Raw genomic sequence first — 26,220 nt, 5'->3', positions numbered from 1 at the left:
GTTTATAAATATACCCCAATCTTCTTTACCTCCATTCTGAATTTCTTTAATAAATTGTACTATTGTCTCTCCAGAAGTGGACACATTCCAGATTCTCTGGGACACAGCTAGTGTAACTATATTTTATTCTGAATAATAAAGACATTGGTCAAACAGGGCTAGACATGATGGACTTTAATCCCAGCATTTAGGAGGCAGAAGTGTATCTCTTTGAGTTCAAGGACTGCCTGGTCTACATATGGAGTCCCAGGCCAACCAGAGCTACATAGCAAGATGCTGTCACACAAAAAAAGAATGATCAAATATGACTTGGACTTAGTTTGTATACCTTTTTAAAGCTTTCCATAACCAAATTTCACAGATGATTTTTTAACGTTGTGCCCTAACTTTTTTAGACTTCACAAGCATATGGTTGACACTACCTATTTTGAATTTACCATCCTCTTTCACAGTTGGAGGATTTGCAGAAAACTTGCTTGAAATGATGAAAATAAACAGCAGTAAATTTCCTCATCTGCTTTAATGCTAACATTATCTTGCTGCCTTTCCAGATTTACAATGTCAAATAAATTTTCCAAACTGTTAGCATTCCTCCCCTGCCGTCACCTTTTCAACTTACTTATTTCTACACTGCTAACTCCCAGGAGTTCAGGAGATGATACTTTTCCTGAAACACCAATTTCATTATTTCTCAAACAACCAAACAGTAAGACCAGAGACTAGAAACTGGTTGCGCCCGATGTACAGATTTTTCTTTTCTTTTCTTTTTTTTCCTTTCCTTTCCTTTCTTTTCTTTCTTTTTTTTTGTCTTTCACTAGTTAGCTAATGCCTGCTCACCTGCCCAACCCTCTTTTAATGATTTACTTAAACACTTAATGACTTTCCATTGTCTAGCTCTCCGAAAGAACCTGTAAATCTGACAACAGGAGCCCACCCACATTCATGTATGATATTAGTGCTCCTTCGGTTTGCAGAGAGGCTTTTCAGGTTGCCCCAGTTCCCATCTGGCCACCTTCAGTCATTTAAATTTCCAGCTTAGCTCCAGGAAGCCTTTCTTTTCACATACTCCTCACAGCCAGACCAGTGCTTTGCTCTCTCCAAAGCTTCAGACTCTCTCCAGCTAGTTTGCGTTGTTTTCAAAGTCCTTACTGCAGAGTCCTTCCAACAACTAGCTAGTGTCTGGCTTTCATTCAGATTCCTCCATGGAAACAGTTGTCAGAGACTTCCAAACCTTTTCAGCTGTCAGGTTGTTAGACTCCATCTTTTACCAATGCAGTTGAAGGAAATAGTTGTGTCACCCAAATGATTGCTTCTGCACAGTTTCCCTGGACATCCATACTCAGTCTTCCAGAGGTGCTTCATTAAATGGAAATTAGATAATTTACAATATTCAATTAACTGAGTTTTAGGCACAACATTTGAGTTTTCATATTAAGTTCTGAGGTTAAAGATTCAGACTTGAATTCACAACTCCAGTTGTGAGGAGCAAAATGGGAGAAAGAAACCAGCCAAGCAGTTTAGGGATAGGGACCTCAATTCTTATCCTTGCCAGAAACTGGAAATTCCTTGGTTCTGTCCTGGCCAGATGCCAGAAATTCCAAAACTGTTTTGAGGGATCTAGTTCCTGGTGTGGTTTCTTGTTATCGCTCTTTACAGCTGCCTGGGAGCTATTCCTGTGGGTATGACTGAAAGTCCAGTTTCCACACTTGTGACAGAGGGCAAGACACCTGTGGGTAGACCAGCTGCACTGATGAGTTCATGGCCTGCCCCATCCCCCATGCCTCAAGCAAGAAAAGCCTTATTAACTGCTAGACAGTGACCCTTAGTGGCAACTCTTTTCTTGGGCTCTGCTCTTGTTATTATATAGGAGCTCAGCTTTGTTCCTTTAAGCTCTTATTTATAAACTTCAAATAACTCCTTTCTAAAACTTCACCTGTGAAATCCATTCATTGAGTTAGGGAGACAAGGGATTAGGGAACCATTGGTAGGAATGGCTTTAGTGGCAGTAAATTTTTTGGGACCCTAGATCCCTTCCTTCTCTGTCTATTGAGGTGAGAAAAATGTCACTGGTCTCAGAGACCTCATATCCACAAGAATGTCAAAGTAAAAACGGAGCTAAACAACATCCAATGTGGGAAAGAAAAAAAGTCATCCAGGTCCAGTCAGTTCAATTCTGATTATCAGCAAAGACATGAAGGAATTTCCAGCCAGTGGTTGGAAATTTCCCAATAGGAAATATCAGAGATAAGAGATTCTAACTAACCCTAAACAGCAGGAGTCTTACAGAAGTCAGGGCACGGTGATCACCATCACCCAGGAGAATAGAAGAGGAAGCAAAACCCTGATCAGATACTGAGAATGCTGCGCAGGAGGCTGGATGTTGTTAGGAAGTGCACAGATGGGCTAAAGGAGAAGACACAGAAGTCTTACCAAAATTTGGTCAAGGCAAAGAATCCATACAAAAAACATAGATTATCACATAAAGGGAACTGCCAGTGTGAATTAGGCAGTATTCCAGTGAACATTTTTAAAGTTGATAGAACTGAAAAATTTCCACATAAGCTCTGTTATTTATAAAACAGTGATTAATGTCTAAGCCCACAAGGCTTATTTGAGGCAAGCTTAAATTCTGACTATATAATAAAAATCCAATCTAAAACTAACTGACAAAATAACAGTGACTGATAGAACCAATCATAAATTACATTTTTTCTTTCTTTCTTTTTTCTTTTCTTTTCTTTCTTTTTTTTTTTTTTTTTTTTTTGGACAGAGGAAGGTGGGACAATACTTACCTCTGCTTCCTGGGTGTATGGATTAAATGCATGTTTGTTTTCTTAAGATTTTATTTAATTTTATCTGTATGTCTGTCTTGTCTATGAGCCGTGTGTGCAGTGGCTACAGAGGCCAGAAAAGAGCACTGGATCCGCTGGGATTAAAGTTACAGACAGTTGTCAGATGTCATATGGGTGCTGCAAACGGAACCTGGGTCCTCTGGAAGACAGCCAGTGCAACTACTATACTATCTCTCTAGCCTCAAGTCATGTTTCTGTCTTGATGAAATCAGGTGTAGTGGCACACACCTGTAATCACAGCACTCAGAAGGCAGAGGCAGAAGGCTATTTGAGTTCAAGACCAGCCTGGTCTACATAGTGAATTACAGGCCAGCCAAGGATACAGAGATAGACCCTGTCTCAAAACACAAAGGAGGAGGAGGAGGAGGAGGAGGAGGAGGAGGAGGAGGAGGAGGGGGAGGAATAAGGAGATTAGGGGGCATGGATGAAACCCAGGGTCTTGCTTATACTAGGTCAGCATTCTATATTGCCACTGAGCTGCAACCAGAGTCCTTAGCCATCAATTTTCAATGGTATATACATAAGTCTGATTTTCCCCAGATTTCAGACACATATTGAAAATTTAAAATATGCAGTTATTTCTCTAGATATGAATGAAAACTTACAATTAACCAAATTCCAATTCACTCTTTAGACATATTCATATGCTAATCTCTTCAATAGCACAGATACCTTTAAAATCAAATAGTATTTCACCTTCAGATAGTATTACTCCAAGAAAAATTCTGATGGCTTTTACCAATTCATATGTTTCTGTTTTGAATTTCAGATTGATTGATTGATGCTAGGGACTGAACCAAGAGGCTCATATACATAAAGCACAGGTTCTATCACTGAACATTTCCAGCTCTAAAATTCTTGTAGGTGGTAGGACACACCTTTTAATCCCAAGACAAGGAAGCAGTGGCAAGTGGGTCTCTGAGATTAGGGTCACCCTAATCTACATTGTGAGTTCAAAGACAGCCAGACCAAATATATAAGTAAATAAATAAATAGACAGACAGACATGATAGATAGACAGATAGATAGATAGATAGATAGTTATAACTCTAACATTTTGATCTAATCATTATTAGATAGTATAAATTTCAGGTTCTGATGGATTATTATCACCTCCTGCCTACCTCCTCTCCTCATCCCCAACATTAACACACCTAATTCAATACCCATCTCTTCAAATATTTTCATGAATAAAATGGATGCCAAATGAATATAAGTAAAAGTTTGGCCTAAATTATCATGGAAAAAGAAAATTTATTGGAAAAAAAAAAACCTTTGCAAAATTTCTGCCTGATGCTAGTACTCACACTTCATCTTATTACAGAAATTAAATGTTTTTGTTGTTTTGTTGTTGTTGATAACTGGAAGAAGAAAATCTGTCGCATCTGTAAGCATGAATAATTAGCACAATATAATACACAATACAATAATCAAGATATAGGAAAATAGTAAAATTCTTTCATTCGTGTAGTTTGCATACTCTTGGTGAGGAAGGAAAAGCTGGAGTACCTCAAACTGCCCACACATCCAAAGGACTAGGCATAGCACACCATATATAAATAAAGCATGTGATAAACAATAAAGCTTTCTTTGCAGAGCTATAGGTTAATTTTTCTGGACACTAAACACTAATGATTAGATCTTGCCAAAGCCACTAATTTATAAATCACATGTTAAGAAATGACCACTTACCAACTATAGTTATAATGAAATTTAATCAATGGCAGGATCTTTACTTTAGACATCATTAGATATGGGACTGCCCTGTCCTCTGACACAGAACAAGATATTTTTAATAAAGGACACCGTAAGTTACATTTTGATACTTCTGTATGTCTGTACAATAAAAACACTTGAATCTATAAAGGAAGTCCTCTTTCCTTCCATCCTTTCTGTTTTACTTTCTCTTCATTGCTGCCTTCCTCCCTACTCCCTGTTGTGATTGAAACCAGGGTTTAGGAACCTAGAAGTCACACATGTTAAGCACTGTTCCATTTCATACAGTCTTCTACCTCAGCTCAAAACTTCTCCAACTAAACTCTAAGAAGTCACTGACCCAAATTGCAGCCCTCTACTCAGCAGTCCAGTCAGAAGACTCCGCTGAAGGATTACACACTCATGACTTTCTCTGCCCATAATAGTCCTCCCTTTCAACTTTTAGTGACCAGGTCCAAGTTTCTCCCTCTAGCTTTGTTTACCTCATGTTTGACAGAGAAGTGGGACTACACTCCCTTTTTTTTACTTCTTTGTTTCTCTTTCCATATACATGTTCTCTCTGTCTCTGTCCATCTGTCTATCTCTGTCTCTCTCCCACTCTGTCTGTATTTGATTACAAGGACAGAGAGCTGACTAATATAGCTGGTAATCCAATCAGCATGGCAGGGTCATGGACATGACCATAGTAATAACATGAGTCAAAGGATGAGATGTGTAGGAAAGAACTGAGCCATCATACAAATCCTCGCACAAGAAAAGAAGGGCCCTAGGGAGAGAGAAAGTGATAAATGGGGTGGCACAGAGACAAGAAAGATAGTTGGAGCATTAATGATGAAATATTTCGCCCTTCTTCCTTAGCAATGCATGCCTGCAGTGAATGACTTATCAGAAAAGAAGACTCTGTTCCTACAGAAACAGGTAGCAGAGTTCCGTCATGTGGTGAAAGACTACCAGACATTTTGATGGTTAAGTAAGGATCTGACTTGGGGACCTATGACCACCGTTTATAGCATATTTTACTCCAAGTTGAAAGCAACTAACTTACAAATAAACTCTGGAGCTCAGCTCAAGGGTAACTTCAGAGAGATCTAAATCTTTTCTCATCAGGAAATGTTCCTACCTGACTGCTGAGGGAGTCAAGAGGCAAACAGGAAGTAAATTCTTCATGTGGCTTTAATTTGTCTCAACCTCCTAGTTATGAGTGGTTTGGGGGCTATATCATATATATAATCATTACAATATAATTAATATGTACTTTATAATTTGCATTAAATAAGAAAATGAAAAAGTAGCACCTTACAAGTAAAAAATCTCTAATTTAAAATGTTCATGTTTCAAATGTAACTTGTTCTGGGTTCCCCATTCAGCTAGGAGGCAGACAACAGCCAAGCCTTTCCTCTCACACAGAATGCCTTCCCTGACAGAGCCAGAGAACAAAGTATAAATGCTCATTTCCAAGCCTATTCCTTGGGCTTAAAAGCTTTTAATTCCTCCCAATTTGAACAGAATAGCTTATGAATTCATTTAACCTACACAAGCATCTAACAGAAAACTAATTTCCCAGAAGACAAGTGGGTCTAATTTTCCCCCATTACAGTAGTTCCTGGATCCTGGGATCTTAGGATTCAACTATTTCTAAACCATCCTGACATACAGACATATGTGTCTGAAATGGATTGTGTTCTAGAAGTTAGAGAATATGGATATAATTTTTTAATATAAAGAATGACAGCAGTCCAAAGCTGAATTAAGAAATCAAGTACCATACACCATTGTAATGTGTCGGCATATAAAATAATTCATCCTTTCTGTACCTAAGATGATACTATTAATTTCTCATTTGCATAATAAGCTGTTTGTGAAGTTGTAAGAATGAGTTCACATTTATAAAACTTTGAATGCTTGTCCATTTTGATTTAAAGGCCATTAGTTACTGATATTGGCCACCCTACATTTATTTCTGGGTTCTGTCTTTTACAGGTCCCAAGATAATTTTTCACAGGATGAAGTTGTACTCACAATCCATCAGTCAAATTTTCTACAAGAAAGAAGGGGAAAAAGCTTTCAGCGTAGTAAAAAGGGTGATAGTGTCAACGAACAGAATATTACATCTATTTTATTATTAATACATTAAGAAGACATAGTTTTATATGTGTATGCTTATCTATAGAAGGAAACAGAAACTATATTACCAAGCTGGGCATGGTGGCACAGGCCTTTAATCCTAGCAGAGCCAGGCAGATGCCTGAGTTCAAGGCAGCTTGGCTTACATAGAAAGACCCTGTCTTAAAAAAGAAAACAACACTTCAAAACAACACATTACCAATTGACTCTGAGGAGTGAAGCTGGCAGACCGAAATCAGGAATGGGCAGGTCCTTACTTTGCTTACTATCTTCTTTTAATTTTTTTTTTTTAAATCAGTGTATTTTATTTTTGAAATTACTGTGTCGACTCTGTCTTCTTTTCTACATTCTTTTGATATTTTGATTTCTTCTCCCTTTTAGGAGCCTCCTCGGTACAATGGAAATAACATTATACTTCACATGCCTTTGGGGGCAACTAATGAGAAATACATGTGTATGTGATGCATCTACTTCCTGTATCTAGATGAACTGCCAAAATAAATTTTTCAAAGAAGATGAACTATAAGTACCTAGTCTGATAAAATTTACAATGATCCCAGAATGCCTCAATTTGAAATTTCTCTTTTCATCATTCTGTTTCAACAAAGTTTTACATTTAGAAGGTATCTTACAACTCTTATATTTTCTTTTAAAGAAATCCCCACTCTTTCACACTTTTCAGACAATTCTATTTTTGGCCTGAAAACTTTGCCCTTTCTTCCCATCATTGCTATCCTCAGGCCATTACCACCACAATTACTACCAAAAGATACTCCATAAAATAACTAAACTCTTCTTTCTTTGTCCAACTTTAAGCCATTCCATCAAATCCCCATTCTCTAAACAGAGAATACTAACTTTTTCCCCCTTTAAGAAGGTTTTTCCCATGTTCAATCATAAGTAATTTAAAATCTCTGTCATTTAAGAATTTAATTTACTCCTGTAGCAGTGAATTACATTGCTTTTGGTTTTTCGAGACAGGGTTTCTCTGTATAATAGGTCTGGCTGTCCTTGAACTCACTTTATAGACTATGCTGGCCACACAGAGATCTGCCTGCCTCTGCCTTCCAAGTCCTAAATTAGAGGTGTGCATCACAACCGCCTAGCTTGAATTACATTTTTCTCCAAAATGGTGGGGTAGATCTGCAAAGAACCCCCTCTCGAACTCCTAAGCAAGTCAGGCTTTCTCTCAAATTTGATTTTATGTTGTTCAACCATCTGGCAGTTCCTAACTTTACATTTTATTTTACTTAAGTATTACAAAATTATTTGCTAGAAAAAAAATTTTTATACTCACCATCTTACTTACTTTTCTACTCACAACCTTCCTTAGTGATTTAATCCATCCTCATTTCCTATACCTATATACAAGGCACCCTCCATTTGACTGTAATTGTAGTTAGGCTAGTACTTATTGTTTCATAAATCTCAAATTTATTCTTCAGAAGAGACAATACAATCTTTCATGAGGTCAACAAAGGCAAGTAGAAAGATAAGAGACAACACAGTACATATGCTAATGTGTGAATTTATAATTCTTCACTCATTCCAACATATTTAGCTTTTTTCCAAAAGCAAAATGTATATATAACATCCTTAATAAACTGCAATAACAGCAATTGAAGAAAATAAATTAACATGTATGCATAATGCATGCTAATCAAAACCAAAATAAAATAAGTTTCAATAAATATGGCTGTCATTTGGGTTCCAAGAACAGAAAAGACTTAAGGAAACCCAAGTATTGGTCACAAGAACAGCTGATACTGTATCCTTCACTCTCAGAGACAAGGACTTTCATCATACCATAAAGTCTGCTATTTGCCTAGGGCCACAGCAGCTTGGGTAATAGACAGATAATGTCTAATATTTCTCTGTATCTATCTCTTTACAACAAGAGTTATGAACATTGTAGGTATTTGTGATTTATGGGGAGAAAATTAATGTCTCACAAGGGACTTTAATTACAAACTTCCCATACCTCATAATCAAACAGTCTTTTATTAAAGGAATTAGAGATCATTGTAGATTACCACCATACATACAGCATAAATGTGGTGTGTGTGGGTGTGTGTGTGTGTGTGTGTGTGTGTGTGTGTGTGAGAGAGAGAGAGAGAGAGAGAGAGAGAGAGAGAGAGAGAGAGAGAGAGAGAGAGACTGTGTTTGTATATGTGTTCCACTGGTTATGGAATACAGAACAGAGGCTATGAAAGTACTACTTACTACCACTGAGCCATATCCCATCCCTACACACATATTTTAAAATGTGAAGCAATGAGTTATTATGTGTGAAAGGTTTGCTGAGGATGGATAAAGGAATTAGGCTTGTTTAGCTTGGAAAAAACTCAGGTAGGAAATCAGGATTCTTTCATCATGAAGCACCTCAAAGCACAACAAGAAAACCCTAGCACTTGATCAGAAAACTTCTATCTGTAATGAAATACTTTTGCTTTTTCATTACTCAAAGGATAGAACAAAAACACAGCAAGTATTGCAACAGTAACACTGAATGTTTTTAAAAACACACAAGCAACAAGATTTTTTTCCCATAATTTTAGTAGTATGAGTAGCAGCAATATTACACTGTCAAAAACATGGTCTTAATTAATCATTAAGAAAGCAAATTTGTATTGTCCTCTGAGAGAGTATGAAGCAATATAGCTCAAGAAGTTTAGAAATGTTACTTCGCTTTGACGTGAGGATTCCCCTTCTGTGGACCAAATATAAGAAGGCTTTTGGTATAAGAATCTGGATCAGGACTGGCTTAGAACACTGAAAAAGTTGGGCACAACTGCCCATTGAAAATAATTAGCCAATCCATAGTCTCTGATTACATCTTGGTCAGAAAGTGTGACTGAAAAAAAGAAGCTGTGAAGTTCTTATACAGTGAAGAACCATGAAAAGAACACACTATGTAAACACAAACATTTGGGGAAGAAAAATCATTCTGCTAACTATTATCTTTCCAGAAAGGTAAATTAAAAGTAACTGAACAGTTACTTAGCAATTATTAGAAGACTTACAGAAATTCAATGTCTGTATTTGGTTTGGAAAAGATTTTTATGTAATACTTAAAGTTTTTAAGAGACCACAAATAAACTATGTCCATTAGAATGTTTGTGGTGAGCTGGGTGTGATAGCACAAACCTTTAATCCCAGCACTCAGGAGATAGAGGCAGGCAGATTTCTGTGAGTTCCAGTCCAGCCTGGTCTACAGAGTGAGATCCAGAACAGCCACAGCTATATAGAGAGACCCTTTCTCAAAAAAAAAAGTTTGTGGTGGAAATTGTCCACCTGAATCAATAAAGTAGACTTGCCATAGTGTATGAGTTACCAACCTTCTGATAACGGACTGTCTATTTTCAGCATACTGGCTATCATCTGTAACATTATTTACACATAAGGAGCATGGAACCAGAAGGCATCATAACACTTTACTTGGCTTTCTTCTCAGAAGCCTGTTTTTCACAAGTCTCCAGAATCTTAAAGATTTATCTTCACAAAATGACAGAAATTGAAATTTTCTTTATCACAAATTAATTTTGAAAACTTGGGCAATGTTTTCCCCAAAATTGATAGAGATAATACTAAGCCACATGGGAAAGATAACATCCCAAGTTTTTTTTTTAAGATGCAGTCCTTTGGTGATAGTGGTAGTGCATTCCTTTAATCCAGGCAGAGGCAGGTAGATCTCTGAGTTCGAGGCCAGCCTGGCCTACAAAGCAAGTTCCAGAAAAGCCATGGTTACACAGAGAATCCCTGTCTCAAAAACATGAAAAAAGAAAAGAAAAAAAATGCAGTCCTTTAGTCCTAGTACCTAGCACTTTTTTTTCAAAAAGAAAAAAGAAAAGAGACAGAAAGACAGAGAGAGCCAGATAATTGAGGTTAGCAAGATGGCTCAGTGGGCAAATGCACTTGTCACCAAACCTGACTGCCCTGAGCTCTATCCTCCAGATTCATGTGATGAAGGAGAGAACTGACTCCCACAATTGGTTCTCTGACCTCCATATGTACACTGTGACACACACATACACACAAATAAATGTATACTTTAAAAAGAGAAAGCAAATGTTAATTATTGAAAAAGCTAGGCAACAGCATAATAAACACAAACAACTACATAAAATATACAGGAGAAAAAGATTAGAAGCAATGTCCTAAAATGTAAATCATAGCTATTTCTAGTGCTGGGATGTGAGGTGTTTACATTTTCTTTTTACATGTAACTGCATCTTCTAACATTTCTGGAAAGAAGATATGAATTTTAAAGTTTGAGAAAAATAAAATCAGATAAAATTTCAACTCCTTCCGAATAATCTGGTTTTTCCTTAAAATTTGTAGTCTGTTGCCTCAGAGCTCAGGATTCACAATGAATGACACACTCTTAAACATTTACTGAAGCAAAGATGTAACTGTAATTCTTGCTTGATAATTGTTCTATTACACGTAATTTTACTATGTAAAGTTAAAACCTTCCCTTTTGAAAAAAGGAAAAGGGGAAGTGCTGGGGATGCTGCAAATGTGTTGCTCTGATTGATTAATAAATAAAATGCTGATTGTCTAGTAGCCAGGCAGGAAGTATAGGTGGGATGAGCAGAGAGGAGAATCCTGGGAAGTGGAAGGCTGAGTCAAGAGATGCTGTCAGCCACTGCCGCCATGAGAAAGAAATCAGATGTACAGATACCAGTAAGCCATGAGCCACATGGCAAGGTATGGCTTTATAGAAATGAGTTGATTTGGGATATAGGAACTAGATAACAAGAAGCCTGAGACATTAGGCAAAACAGTTTAAATAAAAAATTAAAAAAGCCTGCCACGCCCATACAGTTTGTAAGTAACATAAGTATCTGTGTGTGTTTATTTGGGTCTGAGTGGCTGTGGGCCTGGGCAGGACTGTAAATAACTCCAGCAACACAAAGATCCTATGGATAAATGCTAAAAGTTGTACCAAATTATATACAACATCCTCATTCTTTGTCATTTAAATTCTAAAACCATATGAATATATTTTAAGGGCCCTCTCTTTCCTTAATTATGAAATTGTTGTTTCTATCAGACAAAATTATTTTCAGAATAGCAGATCACTAGGTTTTTCAAATATATCAAATTGCCCATAAAATTTATTACTTATTAGTATCTTTACTAGTAGGAAGCTTTACCTTCATTCTGAAGAGACTCTCCTATCTCTCCACAGACTTCCACCTTTCCAGTTTAATAATAAGCAATAGGAATCCATCACCTATATCTTTCTATCATCTTTGAGTGGTATATGTGCTCTTCTGTAGCAAAATTGTTTTCCTTACTTATTCAGAGGCTGCTGTGTATTGGGAGGGCATGGGTGACAAGGATGAGCAAGACTTTCTGCTTTAAACAAGTTCATTATTTAGTAGGGAGAGTCTTGGGCATAAAAACCAATACATAAGGCAAGCACTGTAACCAAATACATGAATAATTATCATTCGTGTCTGAGATTTGCTGTGGACCAGTTTTGGTTTTCGTTTTGTTTATTTGTTTTTAATTGTTACCCTCCTCTTTCCTTTTGTTAGGTCAGTTTCCTTTGAACCCAGGAAGACTTTCTATAGTACCTTGTCTAAGACAACTCAAACTCAGGAAGTCATATGAAAGCTTTTTTTAAATATTTTCTCATTCTCTGTGTATTGACAAAATGATTTTATCACCATGCATGAAGGTCTCCTGCATGTTAGTAATTTGCTGGTTTTCACATTTACCCTCTAGCTTTTCCCTGCTGTACTCTTTCTCAAGAGAAGTAGGCTTCCAGGTAGCTTTATCTAACAGGAATCATGGGCACAAGGTAAAGGGCTATAGGATACAGAGGCTAGTCTGTTTATTCTTCCCTTTTTTGCTGTACTTCCACCAAAACATCTTTTAGTAGCTCTGTCTTTCTCCTGGCTCTAGCTCCCTGGCATAAGCCTCTCCAAGAGTTCTGGATCTGGGTAAATGGTCCTGATATCAGAATTCGGACTACATTACCTCTTGCCACTGTCCCTCTAGCTTCATGATATCCCTATCGCTTCTTAGCTCTACCATCCTTGAGTAAGCAATTCCTCCATTAAAATATCTTGGTTAAAAATAACTAGAGTAGTTTTCATTTTGTCACTAGACCTTGACTGGACATCTTCCAAGTCAAAAACTTATCTAGCTTCAAAACACTACAAGGCTTCTTTTGATCTTATTCCTTTCTATCTTTGTATCCACTCTTCTGTCTACTCTCTTACTTTAAAACTAGCACCACTGTAAGTTAATTAGTGGGCACCAGGCTGTGTCAGGCTTTGGGGAGATGAGACATAGTGTTCCTATACAGATCAAGGTGCCCTCTAATTCACGATCCTCTTGCTTCAGCTAACCAAGTTCTAGGGTTACAGATGTGAGCCACTATACCTGACTTAAACTTTGAAGACTGTAAATATAAAGATAGATAGGAACAAAAAGTTATGAAGCTACAAACCTAAGATATTGATGAGGACATCTGCCTTCAGATAAAGGTTCTACTATGAATTCTTGTTTGTTCTAAATGTGTCATTATTAACAGCAATTATAACTCCTTGAACAGTTCCTACCTCGGGCATTTTAGTACTATGTGTATATTATCTTTAATCTCTATAAATTTTCCTAAGGTATGAATCCAGCAACTGAGATTCAGAATTATTAGTGGCTTCTTTGGCCACGGAAACCTTGTGGAAGAACTAGAATTTAAATACACATTTCTCCAGATTCAAAGTAAATGAATTATTTTGCTGCAACAAAGCATTATGCCTAAATTTAAACAGAATATACATATAGCAGTTTATTCAGTAGAAAAAAAACAAACTCAAAATTTAGATATACCACATTAAGTTTAAGTATAATAGATAGAAGAGGCATTAAACTAAACAGTGAGGTTCCCAACAATTAATCCTTAAGCCTCATCCTATTTTCTCATCTAAAATAATTGCTAAGGAGGGCTGGACACGCCCAGTTCCATTGTCTGAACTTGACTTAATTGGCAAAACATGGAAACTCATCAGTAACATTTTTTTAGGTATTCTTTTTTGGTTAACTACTCTGTCTTGCCCCAAAGGTCACATGATTTAAGTCTAGGTCTATATTGTCAAAAATAAAATGCTCTGGAACATTGCTACTCAAAATACAGCTCTTCCTAAATATACAAATTAGGAGTCTACTATGCAACTTTTATATCAAGTTTTCATTAGATGACATACAAACAGGCTCATCTCATAGAACTGGGTACTAGACCAGGCTGAGTGACAATAAATTTAGACAGTGAGTTACACATGTCCTATAAGTGCTTGGTTACAAGTACAGGAGAATTACCTACATGAACTATGCTGTACTTCATGTTGATAAGAACAAGAACAGGCTAGAGAGATAGCTCAGCAGGTAAAGGCACTTAACTCCAAGCCTGATGAACTCAGTTTGATTCCTGGTACCTAGAGGCTGAGGGACACAACTGACTTCCACAAAATTGTCTTGGCTTGCACTACAGATACCCAAACATAGATACACAAATTTGTGTGTGAACTGGCTTTTTGGAGCCCACTACCTGTGATGGGACACCTTGCACAGCCTTGATGCATGGGGAGGGTCTTGGACCTGCCTCAATTGAATGTACCAGGCTTTGCTGACTCCCCATGGGAGGGAGGACTTACCTTTTCAGAGGAAGGGATGGAGATTGGGTTGAGGGGAAGGCTTGAGGGGAGTGGGAGGAGGGATGAGAGGAGTATCTGTAGTTAGTATGTAAAACAAATAAAACATTTCTTAATGAGAAAAAAATGTAATTTAAAAATGGTTTTAAAAGGACAAATAGAATTGCAAGTGACCACTATAAGTTTGAAAAGCACTGCTCTGCCCAGGACCAGAAGAAGTAAACTATACAACTGATTGCCTTTACATCAAAATTAACACAGTACAAATACATGAATATATATATATATATATATATATATATATATATATATATATATATATATATATATATATATACATGCACCTATCCAGATATAGATACAAATAGTCATACACAACATTTTTCCAAGTTACATAAGCTTCACTTTATTAGGGGGCACAAGGACTTCTCTGGAGTTATACAAGTTAAGACTGTGGAATGGCAAATTCAGAAACATTGTCACAGGCTATCACCAACTCATAAATAAGCCAATGATTCATTCCCTATGTCATAAGACTCTTTCAGAGTATTTTTAGGTCATTTTATTACTACCGTAGAGGGGATGGACTTTAAAACTCACTATTTTATGTGAGTGTTCTGAATCTCTTTTCAGCAAAATCACAGCTCCCAAGAGACATAAAGGTAATCAGACTTGTGCATTAAAAAAAAGAAATATTGGAAATGTCTGAATAAGAGCAGACACGTTTTAGATGCCTTTTCTCCATGTGCAAAATAAGAAAAATCTTTCGCAAAACCAGCTACACAAAATCGTCCACATCTATCACTTTCCTCCTGGCTGCAGGTGCAACCTTAACGCTCCTCTTACTTGGATCAACTAAATTCCAATTTGGCAGCTCTTTTAAGTTGTAAAGCAGTCACTGTCAAAGAAACAATTCTTTCTGACTTTCTGTGGGATACAGGCTTTGGGAAATGCAAATCAGAACCATGTTTATGTATATTCCTCAATTAGAAGCTTTACATTAAGTCATATGAACAAGAAAAACTACCCTAATAAAACTGTCCATTAAAATGCCATCCATTCTGATTTGGAAGTTACATTTCTATTTTGCAAATGGAAAAAATCAATTGTTCCCAATCTATGTTGAAGGGGCTGGTAAATCTTCTGTTTTTCTTTTATAAGCAGCATTGCAGTTGAAAGAGAAAACTATCTTAATATTGTCTGTATTCTGTTTTGCAAATCCGAGGAAATCTCCTGTGCTAACTATGTCAGCTATGGAATAAGGAGTGTCATTAGGGATTCCATAGCTTAATTATGCTGATAAAGCAGTTTTATAAATCATGCTAGGCATAATGGATATTCCTTTGAGAACAGTGTACTAGAAGCCATAAAATATGTCTTCAGGACTTGATTACTTATCTTCAATCCATATGTCACTACAAATATGTCACATCTTCTTGAGCCTCTGCTTGCCCAAGTCCAAATGAAAAAAGGGAAATAGTTACCCTGTCCTCCGACATGATTACATTATTTTCTAAATCAAAAGCAGGAGTACACTCAAGGAGCTGACAAGACATGAGATCTGAAATTGAGAGTGATAGAAAATCCAGGCCCTCTAATTCACAGCTGTATAAGGGTGAAATATGGTTATTTCTGAAGACTCCGTATACACTAAATAATGCTACACAAATCAATTATAAGTATTATAAACGTTATTATCCTATTATTCCTATCTTCTAAGCTGGTAATGACAAAAATCATTGGAGCAGGAGGTAGAACAACAGTAACCATAAGAGCAAGCCTAATTCTAGCCAAGGGTTAAGAGGAAAACAAATATTTGGATACCTGTCCAACAGTACTCATGGGAAACTTAGACCAAAGAAAAGTAAAAGAACAGTCCAAGGTCACATGAAAATGAAATCAAGATCTGCACTTCCTTTATAGTTTGAGGCACTGGAGTAGGAGCAAAGCTAAAGGTAAGAATAGAAGCAAGGAAACCTAACTATTTAGAGCCTTGATTGAAGACAGTTTACTATACAAAATATGCTGAGCAAAGCATAAGGACACATGCCCAGTGCAAAAGGAATACAGTCATTCAGAATCTTGCTGTTTCTAATCTAAGAGCATCCTCAGGAGGGAATACTTAATGGAATGTAAAGCCTATCAAAAGGAATGGACAATGAGCAAACATTTACAACATTTCTTCCTCTTGAGCAAATGGAAGAAAGAGGAACGAGGTTTTTGACAGCATTCCTAAGTTTATCTTTGCAATTGTCATTTTTTTTTACAGTGGTAGAAACCTTGGTACACATGAAGCATGTGGTCTGTCATTAAGCTATACCCCTCACCTTGCCATCACTTACTAATAATAGTATTTTTTAGCCTTTCCACCTAACTAGAATTTAACTAATCCTTTTAATTAGGAACTGCTAAAGAATCACATCAACACCAGACCTATTACATGCAAAATCTAAGTCCTTATTTTTAACACTTGAAGCTTCTTTAAAGTAATAGGCATAAAGATAAGGATAAATTCATAAGCTAATTTTCAAAACTGACAACATTTTTATCATTCAAATGAATACCATGCTGGAACATGGGTTCCGAAACTTGAGCAACAGATAAGATATGCTAGAACTTCAAGAACGTGAGAAAAAAAAAAAAAAAACTGTTGGTCACAAAGAAATCAATGAAGGGGAAAAATTAGAAATTTTTATCAGAGCATGTAGCCTGCCTACATCGTACTAAAGTGAAATAATCACTTAACTTTCTGAAGCTTAGTGATTCTCTATGCCTATTGTCTTATTTTTATCCATGTCCTCTACTACTATTATTCTGCAGAATTGATGGTATCATTAATGCCAAAAAACTCGTATTATAATTTGGAAAGAAACTATGGGGGGCCACATAAAGATTTTATTGTATTTATAATTAAAGTACCACAAATAAAGTAGACTAAGATTACTTTGTTGGTTTTTTGAGGCAGGGTTTCTCTGTTTAGTTCTGTCTTTCCTGGAACTTGCTCTGAAGACCTGGCTGGCCTCTAACCCAGGGAACTACCTGCCTCTGCCTCCAGAGTCCTGAGATTAAAGGTGTACGCCACCACACTAGGATTGTTAAAGAATTTTTAAGTGACATATAGTTTGAGGGAAGGGGAAACTTTTAAAATATTTTCTTAAGATTTTAGTGATGAATTTAGTAAGTGAAATGCCAACTTTGAGAAAAGGACAATTTTTAATCATTAATTGCAATAATATATTAGTATTTTAAAATAAACTGCAGAGTATATTATCTGTGAACACCTACTGATTTGTAAATGTGTTTGAGAGTCACACAGAGCTTTATAACAATCATTTCATTACATTTGTAAACATTCTGATAGAAACATGAAATGCACTTCATGGATAAAGCATACAACTATTTATAAGAAACCATGATGAATACACTGTCTCAAACTTCATTTAGCAGATATGAGACCCTTTGGTTTTTTATATTCCAATAGCACCACTACTATTTTCCACTACTAGTCTATTATTAATGTGGGTAATCATAGAGAAATACTAAAGAAAATTATTGTTATTCTTAATTGTTTCTTTCTAGTGAAAATACAAGACAGTGGTTTTACAAAATTCTGAATGTTGTATAATAATTTTATGGAATTCCAAATTTCTAATGGCCGTTAAAGTTATTATGAACATTTAAATTAATACTTTTAAGATTATTTTTTATAATTTTATGTGTAAGAAAGTTTTGCCTGTGTTTATGTCAATCACATTTGTGTATATTGCCCTTAGAAGCAAGAAGAGGTATCAGATTCCTGGAACTGAAGTTACAGAGGGTTGTAAGCTGCCTTATGGGAGCTGGGAACTGAACCTGGGTCCTCAGCCAGAGCAATTAGTGGTCTTAACTGCTGATCAATCTCTCTAGCCCTTTATGTATTTATTATGACTATTTTGAATATATGGGAGCCTGACAATATTTTCCCTTGTGACTCAGAAATTTTTGTTCATATACAGAGCCTAGAAAGAGGGGAAATACCCATATTTCTGGCATTTGATGAAAGCCCATGCTGAAAAAGCCATTTTATATATATTAAGAGTAAAATATAATTAATCTTCTTATGTTTCTTTTAAATTAAAGGAAATTAGTCCTGGGAGGGGATAAGGATATAATTCAATGCTAGAGTAATTCCCTAGTATGTACAAGGCCCTTGGTAAAATCCCAAATACCTCACAAATAATGTTAGTCTTATGTTCTCTAACACTGATTTTTTTTCTTTGTGTGTGTGTGTGTGTGTGTGTGTGTGTGTGTGTGTGTGCGCGCGCGCGCGCGCGCGCGCATGTGGGGGGGAGTGCTAAAGCATGTGTACATGTATATACTTGGAGTAGAATATTCCTCCTCAAGTATGCTAGGTAAGTACCGCTGAGTTGCATCCTGTTATTGTTAAAATATTTAAGCCTGATTTTGTGTGTGTGTGATTGGATATATTTAGAGCTTAAAAATATATGATATAATCCTCTTGAGCTTATTTACTTGACTAGTTCTGCAAGAATCAGACTATTTAAACAGAAATTACCTACATCTAAGTATGTATGGTATTTCTCTGTATTGTGTGTGTATATACTGAACATGTTGTGTGTACATGTGTGTATACATATATAGCTACTTCTGTTTTTCAATTATGGATTTTCATTGCCTATAGCATTATAGCTAGAGGGACACTAAAGAATGAAATGCAGCATCAATGCTGAAACATTTTTTTGCTAACTGACTAATAATATATGTTCATTATAGAAAATCATGAGGAAAGAATAAAAAAGAAAATTCCTAGTAACTTTTGACTAAAGGCGTCTAATATTAATATCTCAACTACCATTTCACCTTTCATAATTTAATGCTGATGTGCTAGTTTCCAGTTCTTACAAATGGGTTTGACTTCTGATGTAATGCTGCTTAGATCTGAAGTAGAGGAAATAACTGAATTCTTAACGGTGATACAGAGTACATAGATATGTGTTGAACAGGTTGCTTGGGACTCTGAACAAATTTGAAAATGGAAATGTCCTTAAAAGTGGGCATATATCAGAACATGTAACACTGCAAGTGTATGGTGAACCATTGTAAGATGTTCAGAATGGGGGTACAGAGGGGATAAAGACAGTGTTGGTATTTTGAGTATGTTACCACAGTCATGAAGTTCAGGCTCGATCAGGAGACAAGGCTAGATGTGCTCTAAAACATGTGACACAGCAGACTACACAAACCCTTGTCCTCTCATAAACTGAGAACATCTAAAGACTTTGGGCCATTTTCTCCAGTTCAAAGCAATAACTTAGAACTAAAGGGCTAGCTCTTGAAAAAGGAAAAATATAAGCCAATAAATAAAAGTTAAAACCAAAGATTTCTTTGCAGTGTGTTCTGATTATATTTCAAAGACAGAACATTATAATCTGTGAGAAGGAGAAGAGCAATGTTGACATTAATTATGTAAGACACCACCAGAGCTGAAAGCATAACAATCTAAATTGATCATTCCATGGGCAAAAGGAGTATCTGCAGTCTAGGAATTTCTATCATATTCAGAAGTACCATAATTTGTTCAAAAACTATCACTCATGTAATCTAGCCTTAGGAATAACTGTATGTGTATATAATAACAGGTATGAACTAACCAATATGGCCATACTTTACTGAGAGAATAATAGCAATCAAATCAGGGAATTCACTAACATAATGCCTTGGTCAATTGCTAATGTATCGCCAAATGTTTTTGCACTCCTGTTGAATGCCTCTCTGGACTTGAAGTCAATGATTCAAGAAATGTTGAATGTTAATGCCATCCACCATGCAGGTAAATTGCTAACATGTCACATGGGTAAGATATAGATGTGTAGGCTCTCAATAAATGAAGGATGCTATTTGATGAACAATCATTCAGATGAAGAAATAGTCTATTATAAAAGAAAAATCTTGGAAATACTAGCTCTAAAAGGTGAAAAACAAATGTCAACACTTAGTTCATTTGTAAGATGTTTGTTATTAGGCTCGAAAGAAACAATTTCACAGGCATTTAGAATTGAATCCAAGATAGGCAGTGTTGGCGCATGCCTTTAATCCCAGCACTCGGGAGGCAGGCAGGTGGATCTCTGTGAGTTCGAGGTCAGCCTGGTCTCCAAAGCGAGTTCCAGGAAAGGTGCAAAGCTACACTGAGAAACCCTGTCTTAAAAAAAAAAAAAAAAAAAAGAATAAAATTGAATCCAGAGTTATAGACCGCATTTTATTTATGCAAATAATACCTCAATAAAATTGATTTTATAAAAGAGAAGCTTTACAATACATAAGCTGTAGAATCTCCTGCTACTGTAAAATGCCATTGTCTTTCAAAGTGGAATGATTAGCCCAAGGTCAAAAGCTGTGACAAATATGAAATATCATTTATCAATTATTTAAACTACTGAGAAAGCATAAGATATGATCACATATGTATATAATTCTTATAGAAGATGAAAACATCTACACAAACTCTATATGAGATTTTAATTATATTATATCTATATTTATATCTATATTAGTCATAAATGTAACTATATTTCTATTATATCTATATTAGTCAATCATGTTTGTAATGTCTCATTACAGAATAAGAGTGATAGAAAAGAATATATAATCAAATGGAAATATGTCCACAATATGCTACTTTTACATAAAAAGTAGGTTTTTAATATTGAATCACTAATACAAAAATAGAGAAGTATGTATATATTTGTGTGATGTGGTAAGAATCAAACCAGTCTTCATAGATAATATCAATATGATCTACCACTAAGCTACATGTCCAGTCCAATAAACTAGTTTTTAACTTTTTAAAACTAGCTTACTAATCATTAGTTAGTTCTAAGGAGTAATTAATAAATTATTTGGAATTTTTAAAGCTTATTCATATCTTTAAACTTTAAAAAGTTAATATGTTAATTCTATAATTGCTTTTTCAAGTAAATTACCATTTTACAACTAAAGATCATAGTAACTCAGGCAGAGTTATAAGTGGGCTCTGTGAACTACATATGACATTCAAGTTTTCTACTCATGATATAAACAATCCAACATTACAAGTTGAAATCATCTATGGGGCTGAAAATGTAGTGCTTAAATATTAACTGATCTTAATTTTATTTATTTATTTTTAATTTATACACATAGCTACACTGAAATGACATAATATTACTTAAAATGTTTTCGATATCTCTGGCTAGTAGAACTACAGCTGACATTTTTTTTTCTTTTCATGCTTTTTACTTTCATTTTCCAGACTTTCTTATTTAAAAAAAAATTTTTTTTTTGAGATAGGGTCCCACTAAGTAGTTCTTGACTGGACTGAATCTCACTATGTAAAGCAGGTTTGCTTTTAATTCACAGAGACCTGCCTGCCTCAGAGTGCTAGGCTTAAAAAGTATGTCTTACCAAGCCCAGCAACATGCTTTTTAAAAGGTTGTTCTGTTGTTTATTTTGTGACTAATGATACCTTGTGTATTCCATAATGCCTCTAGACCTGAAATCCATCATTCAATGATAACTACCACAGGCAATTCATAGGTGTGATCCTGCCTCCCCTCCACAACTCTGCATTCATACACAATACAATTTATGTGTAAAAAGGTATATGAAAGCGCAGATTCCCATGGGTTTTATTACATTAACTTCATTTTGTACTTGTAGGTTTTTTGTTTCCTTGTTTTGTTTACTAATACAGGAGTCTCACTGTGTAGCCTTGGCTGGACTGGAAAATAGTGTGTAGACCAGGCTACACTCCAACTCAGATACCTGCCAGCTTCTGCCTCTCAAGTGCTGGAATTAAAGGTATACACCAACCACCATACCCAGTGACCACATTAACTTTAAATCTTAAGCATTATTAGCTTATAATTTCAAATAAAATCAGACTTAAAAGTAAAGAATGCATGATTTTTTAACTAAAACAAAATAATAACTAAAAATCTAGCCACATCGGAGAATTCAGTTCAGATTAATCCCTACAAAGCCAAACAGAAAGAATATACAATCAAATACTAGAGAGTGGTATCATTACTATATTTTTATGCTGTGTATCTGGTCAAAACATCCCAAATTAGGGCTAAAGAGATGGCTCAGCATTTAAGAGCTCTGGTTACTCTTTTGGAGGACCTTGTTTTGATTCCCAGCACCCACAAGGTGGCTCACAAATGTCTGTAACTCCAGTTCCAGAGGATCAGACACCTTCTTCTGGACTGCTCAGGTAACATGCACACTCATGGTACACAGAGATATATTCAGGCAAAATGCCCATACATATAAAATAAATAGTAACAAAAAATCTTCTAAAATTCCACAGAATAAAGAGTTTAAAACCTGCCAGGCTTTCAAATAAACACCCAACAAACCAATGTAGAGAAATCACTGAGATGATCATAATGATGACTTGATAAATCATAGGAATTGTGAGCACTAGAAAAGGGGCAGAAAATCACTTTACACAACATTCATACTTTAGCAAAAGCTATCACTTCAGTTTTACAAGGGAGAAATCAACAGAAGTAACTTCAGTTTTCTTTATGAAAAAAAAAAATTGCCCTAAATAGCAAGTGCTTTTCCATTCTCCTAGGCAGCAAATAAAAGTAACATTGACTGACCTTTTACTTAAAGTAAATTTACTGAATTGTAAAGAATCGGTGATATTATAAAGTTAGTTTTGAAAGGGAGAATGTCTGTTTGCCAACTGGGACTAGAAGAGTGCAGCTGCTTAACCCCGAAGCAGTCTCCTGATAGATTTACACAACAAATAGCTTGCACACTTAAAGTAACCTGACATTAACCAGAAGGAAACATGGCCATGTCCTTACCTAAAGACTGGTACAGCTCTGTCATTTTGGGATGGTCCCAACAAGTTGTTTGGGTCTCGTGGCTAAAACAAAACAAAAATATAAAAAGAAACTTTAGAATCTACAGTGTGCAATAGCAAAAGAAAGACAAATACTTTTACTTCACATTGCTGCTTCCAAGGACTTACTTAGAGAACTTCAGACTGCCTTGCATGCAGAAAGGCTTCTTTATTTTCAAATGGAAAGAGCAATAGTAGCATGACTAGGTGTAGAATTTGTTTCTTTTTCACGCCCACATATTGAATGCACGACTGTTTTTGACAAATTCAACATTGACCTTGCTATTTAATCGGTGAAATATACAAAAAGGAAAATGACAACTGTGCCCTGTCCGTTGCGTAATTACAAACCACCTAATCTCTCATTTGTTTCCGTCATCCCATTACTCTTTCCTTTCCATGGTCAGACCTCATGTTGGTGACATTTGTATTCCATTTCAGCTTAAGGCATATCCGTAACTCAACTAATACATCCTATCATGCTTCCTTCTTCCCACTACTTTTAGAATGTCCTTAAACTCAGTACTCTGTAGTAGACCACTTCACTTCTTCCTATATTTACTTAGGTAGACCTGAATGAAGCATTCACACTTCTCCATGTCTTAAAGTGTGGTTGCCTGCTATTAGCTCCTGCCGCAAAAGGAACAAAACACCTTTGTTTCCCATTCAATGACATGAACAAACCCAGGAGAGATAACTACATATACTTTACCTTACTTTGGCCCATCTACAAGAATCACCATAGCATCATATTTCCTGGTTTCAGAGATTACATGGTGAGCTTTGATAGAATAAAATGCAGCTTGGAACAATATTTTAGCATTCATACGCTGAGCCTATTTATAATCTTTCCATGGGAAATGTGGGGACCAGAGAGGGAAGAAAGAGCTTAAATTTGGGCATGTCAAGGGGACCAGAAAGGACAGAGGCTCCACATAAAAAGAGGAGTTTGGGGAAGCAATAATGTCAAATGAACTCAGTATAGGTTTTGAACTTGGGGCTTTATAGCCTAGAGGTGGTGTGATTTGAGGCAAGTGTACTCACCTGATAAAGAAGCGAAAGGATTAACTGACATTGAGGACTGACACATCTGAATACAGTCATTTTGCTGTCATGTGGTCCCCAAGTTACCATTCATTACAGTAGAGATGTGGGAGCTTAAGAATGATCCTTTCCAGAGAGCAAAAGCTATATTCACCATGTATTTGGTTAAAAAGACGTCAAAAGGAGAAACACCTCAAGTAGTTTGATAAATAGAATCATAAATATCAGAAAGACAGATAGAAATTGCCCCAAATGGCACAATGTCAAAGACCATCCTCCCTGTGAGATTTACAGTTCAGTAATTGAGCTGTGAAGGCCACTGGAATCAATTTGCAAGGGAATGTTCACTTGTGAATGGTTCTCACTCCCTTCCAAATGTGTCCATTTCCGTTCTGCAGAGAAAATTCACAGTTGAAGAGTGTCAATCAGGGCTATGAGTTGAGGGAATGTAACAGAGTGACATGGAAGTCGTGAGGAGTAAGAAGAGCAAGGGAGGCGGCAGACACTTCAGGAAGGTTTGGGAAAGCCCATGACCACACTGGTTTATGATGTAGAGAAGGAGTAGGTGGGACTGGTACTTTATATGCACAGCACAAGGAGGCTGCAGCTTGCAGCTTCATGGAAAAAGTGTTGCTTGTTCTCGAGTAATTTGTAGCTCAAAAAGTGTCTGTGTCTCCCAATTCCATAGACCAGGGCTCCGTCCTGAACTGCAGCTTCCTCCCTTTCCAAAGCCCATATAGATGTAAGCACTAGTGAAAGAAAAGGGGAAAAGATGGAAATATCCACACATACGGCCCTTACTAGACACACAGTGCAATAACAATGTCCCATTTCCCGGACATTGGGTCGACTATGACATCTTTAATGGACCTGCAGGAAACTGTCTGGCTAAGCTGATAAACCTGACCAGGCAAGGACACACAGCCACACTGAAAAGCAACCGTCTGAAACTATTTCACAGAAGAGAAACAGGACAATGAAATAAACTTGTAGCAAATGGAATTCTTAAAGGAATGAGAAATGTGCATACAATTTCCAGCAGAATTCCACAGAGAGAGCACACGCTAGCAGGAGCTTGATGTAGTTCCCCATGCCCCATGTCCAAAAGACAAACAAAATAAAATTTACCAACATACCGACATTGCTAGTCACTTTATGACAGTTATTGAGCAAGTTAAAAACAGAAAAAGGGTATAAAAATTGCATTTTAATCCATCAGCCCTCAACAAACTTGGAATTTGTACTGTGAGAAAACAGAAGAAATTGCCAGTCCCCTGCCCATCTTTCTTCCTTGTTTGTTTGATAGCTACTATTCTCCCAGCCACCTAAGTTTCCAGAGTGCTATCATAAAATAGCTCAAAGAACTCAAATAATTCCCCAAATCAACCTTCTACTATCTTCCTCCCCTTCGACAAACAAACCTGTCCTTTTCAAGCAATCCAGAGTAACTAGAAAAGCAGATTTATATGTCCCCCACCTGCAGTCTTAGCTTCCCTTCAACTGCAAAGCAGCCATAAGAGAAGGAAGTAGAAAGAAGAGAAGAATAAAGGGTATGATTGATCCTCAAAATTGGAAAGATAATCTCTTCATCATTTAACACTAATGTGCTTGGCAACATAGTTGAATGAACATCAAATTGGGGGATAAGAACCAAACATTCACTTCACTGCATGTGGGAATTTTGTATCTGGGGTGACATCAAAGCCCTAGGGAGACACAATAAGACTTCTCTCTCAAAAGACAGGAAGGCAATGAATGGTAAGCACACATTTACCTAGCTCACATCTGTATTCTGTCTAATTTGAGGGGAGGGAGAGGTAATCAGGTTGGTTTTTACACCTGCATTTGTTACTCTGTGACTGTCTTCAAAAAATAAAATAAAACAAAAAAAAAATCTCACCTTCTTCAAGATAGTTAACTCACATTT

At 36.4% G+C, this 26,220-nt stretch overlaps 1 protein-coding gene across 8 annotated transcripts in view; it reads right to left on the bottom strand.

Moving 5' to 3' along the window:
* Positions 1-26,220, bottom strand: part of Dmd (dystrophin) — a 1,920,150-nt gene that overhangs the window by 118,350 nt on the left and 1,775,580 nt on the right. For all 8 annotated transcript variants that reach the window (XM_036174407.1, XM_036174408.1, XM_036174405.1 and 5 more), the window contains one exon: positions 23,212-23,273. In XM_036174407.1, coding sequence (XP_036030300.1) covers positions 23,212-23,273 — 62 coding nt within the window. The remainder of the gene's footprint in view (positions 1-23,211; positions 23,274-26,220) is intronic.

This window comes from Onychomys torridus, chromosome X (assembly GCF_903995425.1).
Source record: "Onychomys torridus chromosome X, mOncTor1.1, whole genome shotgun sequence".
Classification (NCBI taxonomy): Eukaryota; Metazoa; Chordata; class Mammalia; order Rodentia; family Cricetidae; genus Onychomys; species Onychomys torridus.
The sequence above is the reverse complement of the archived record's forward strand: the minus strand, read 5'-3'. Positions and strand labels throughout refer to the sequence as shown.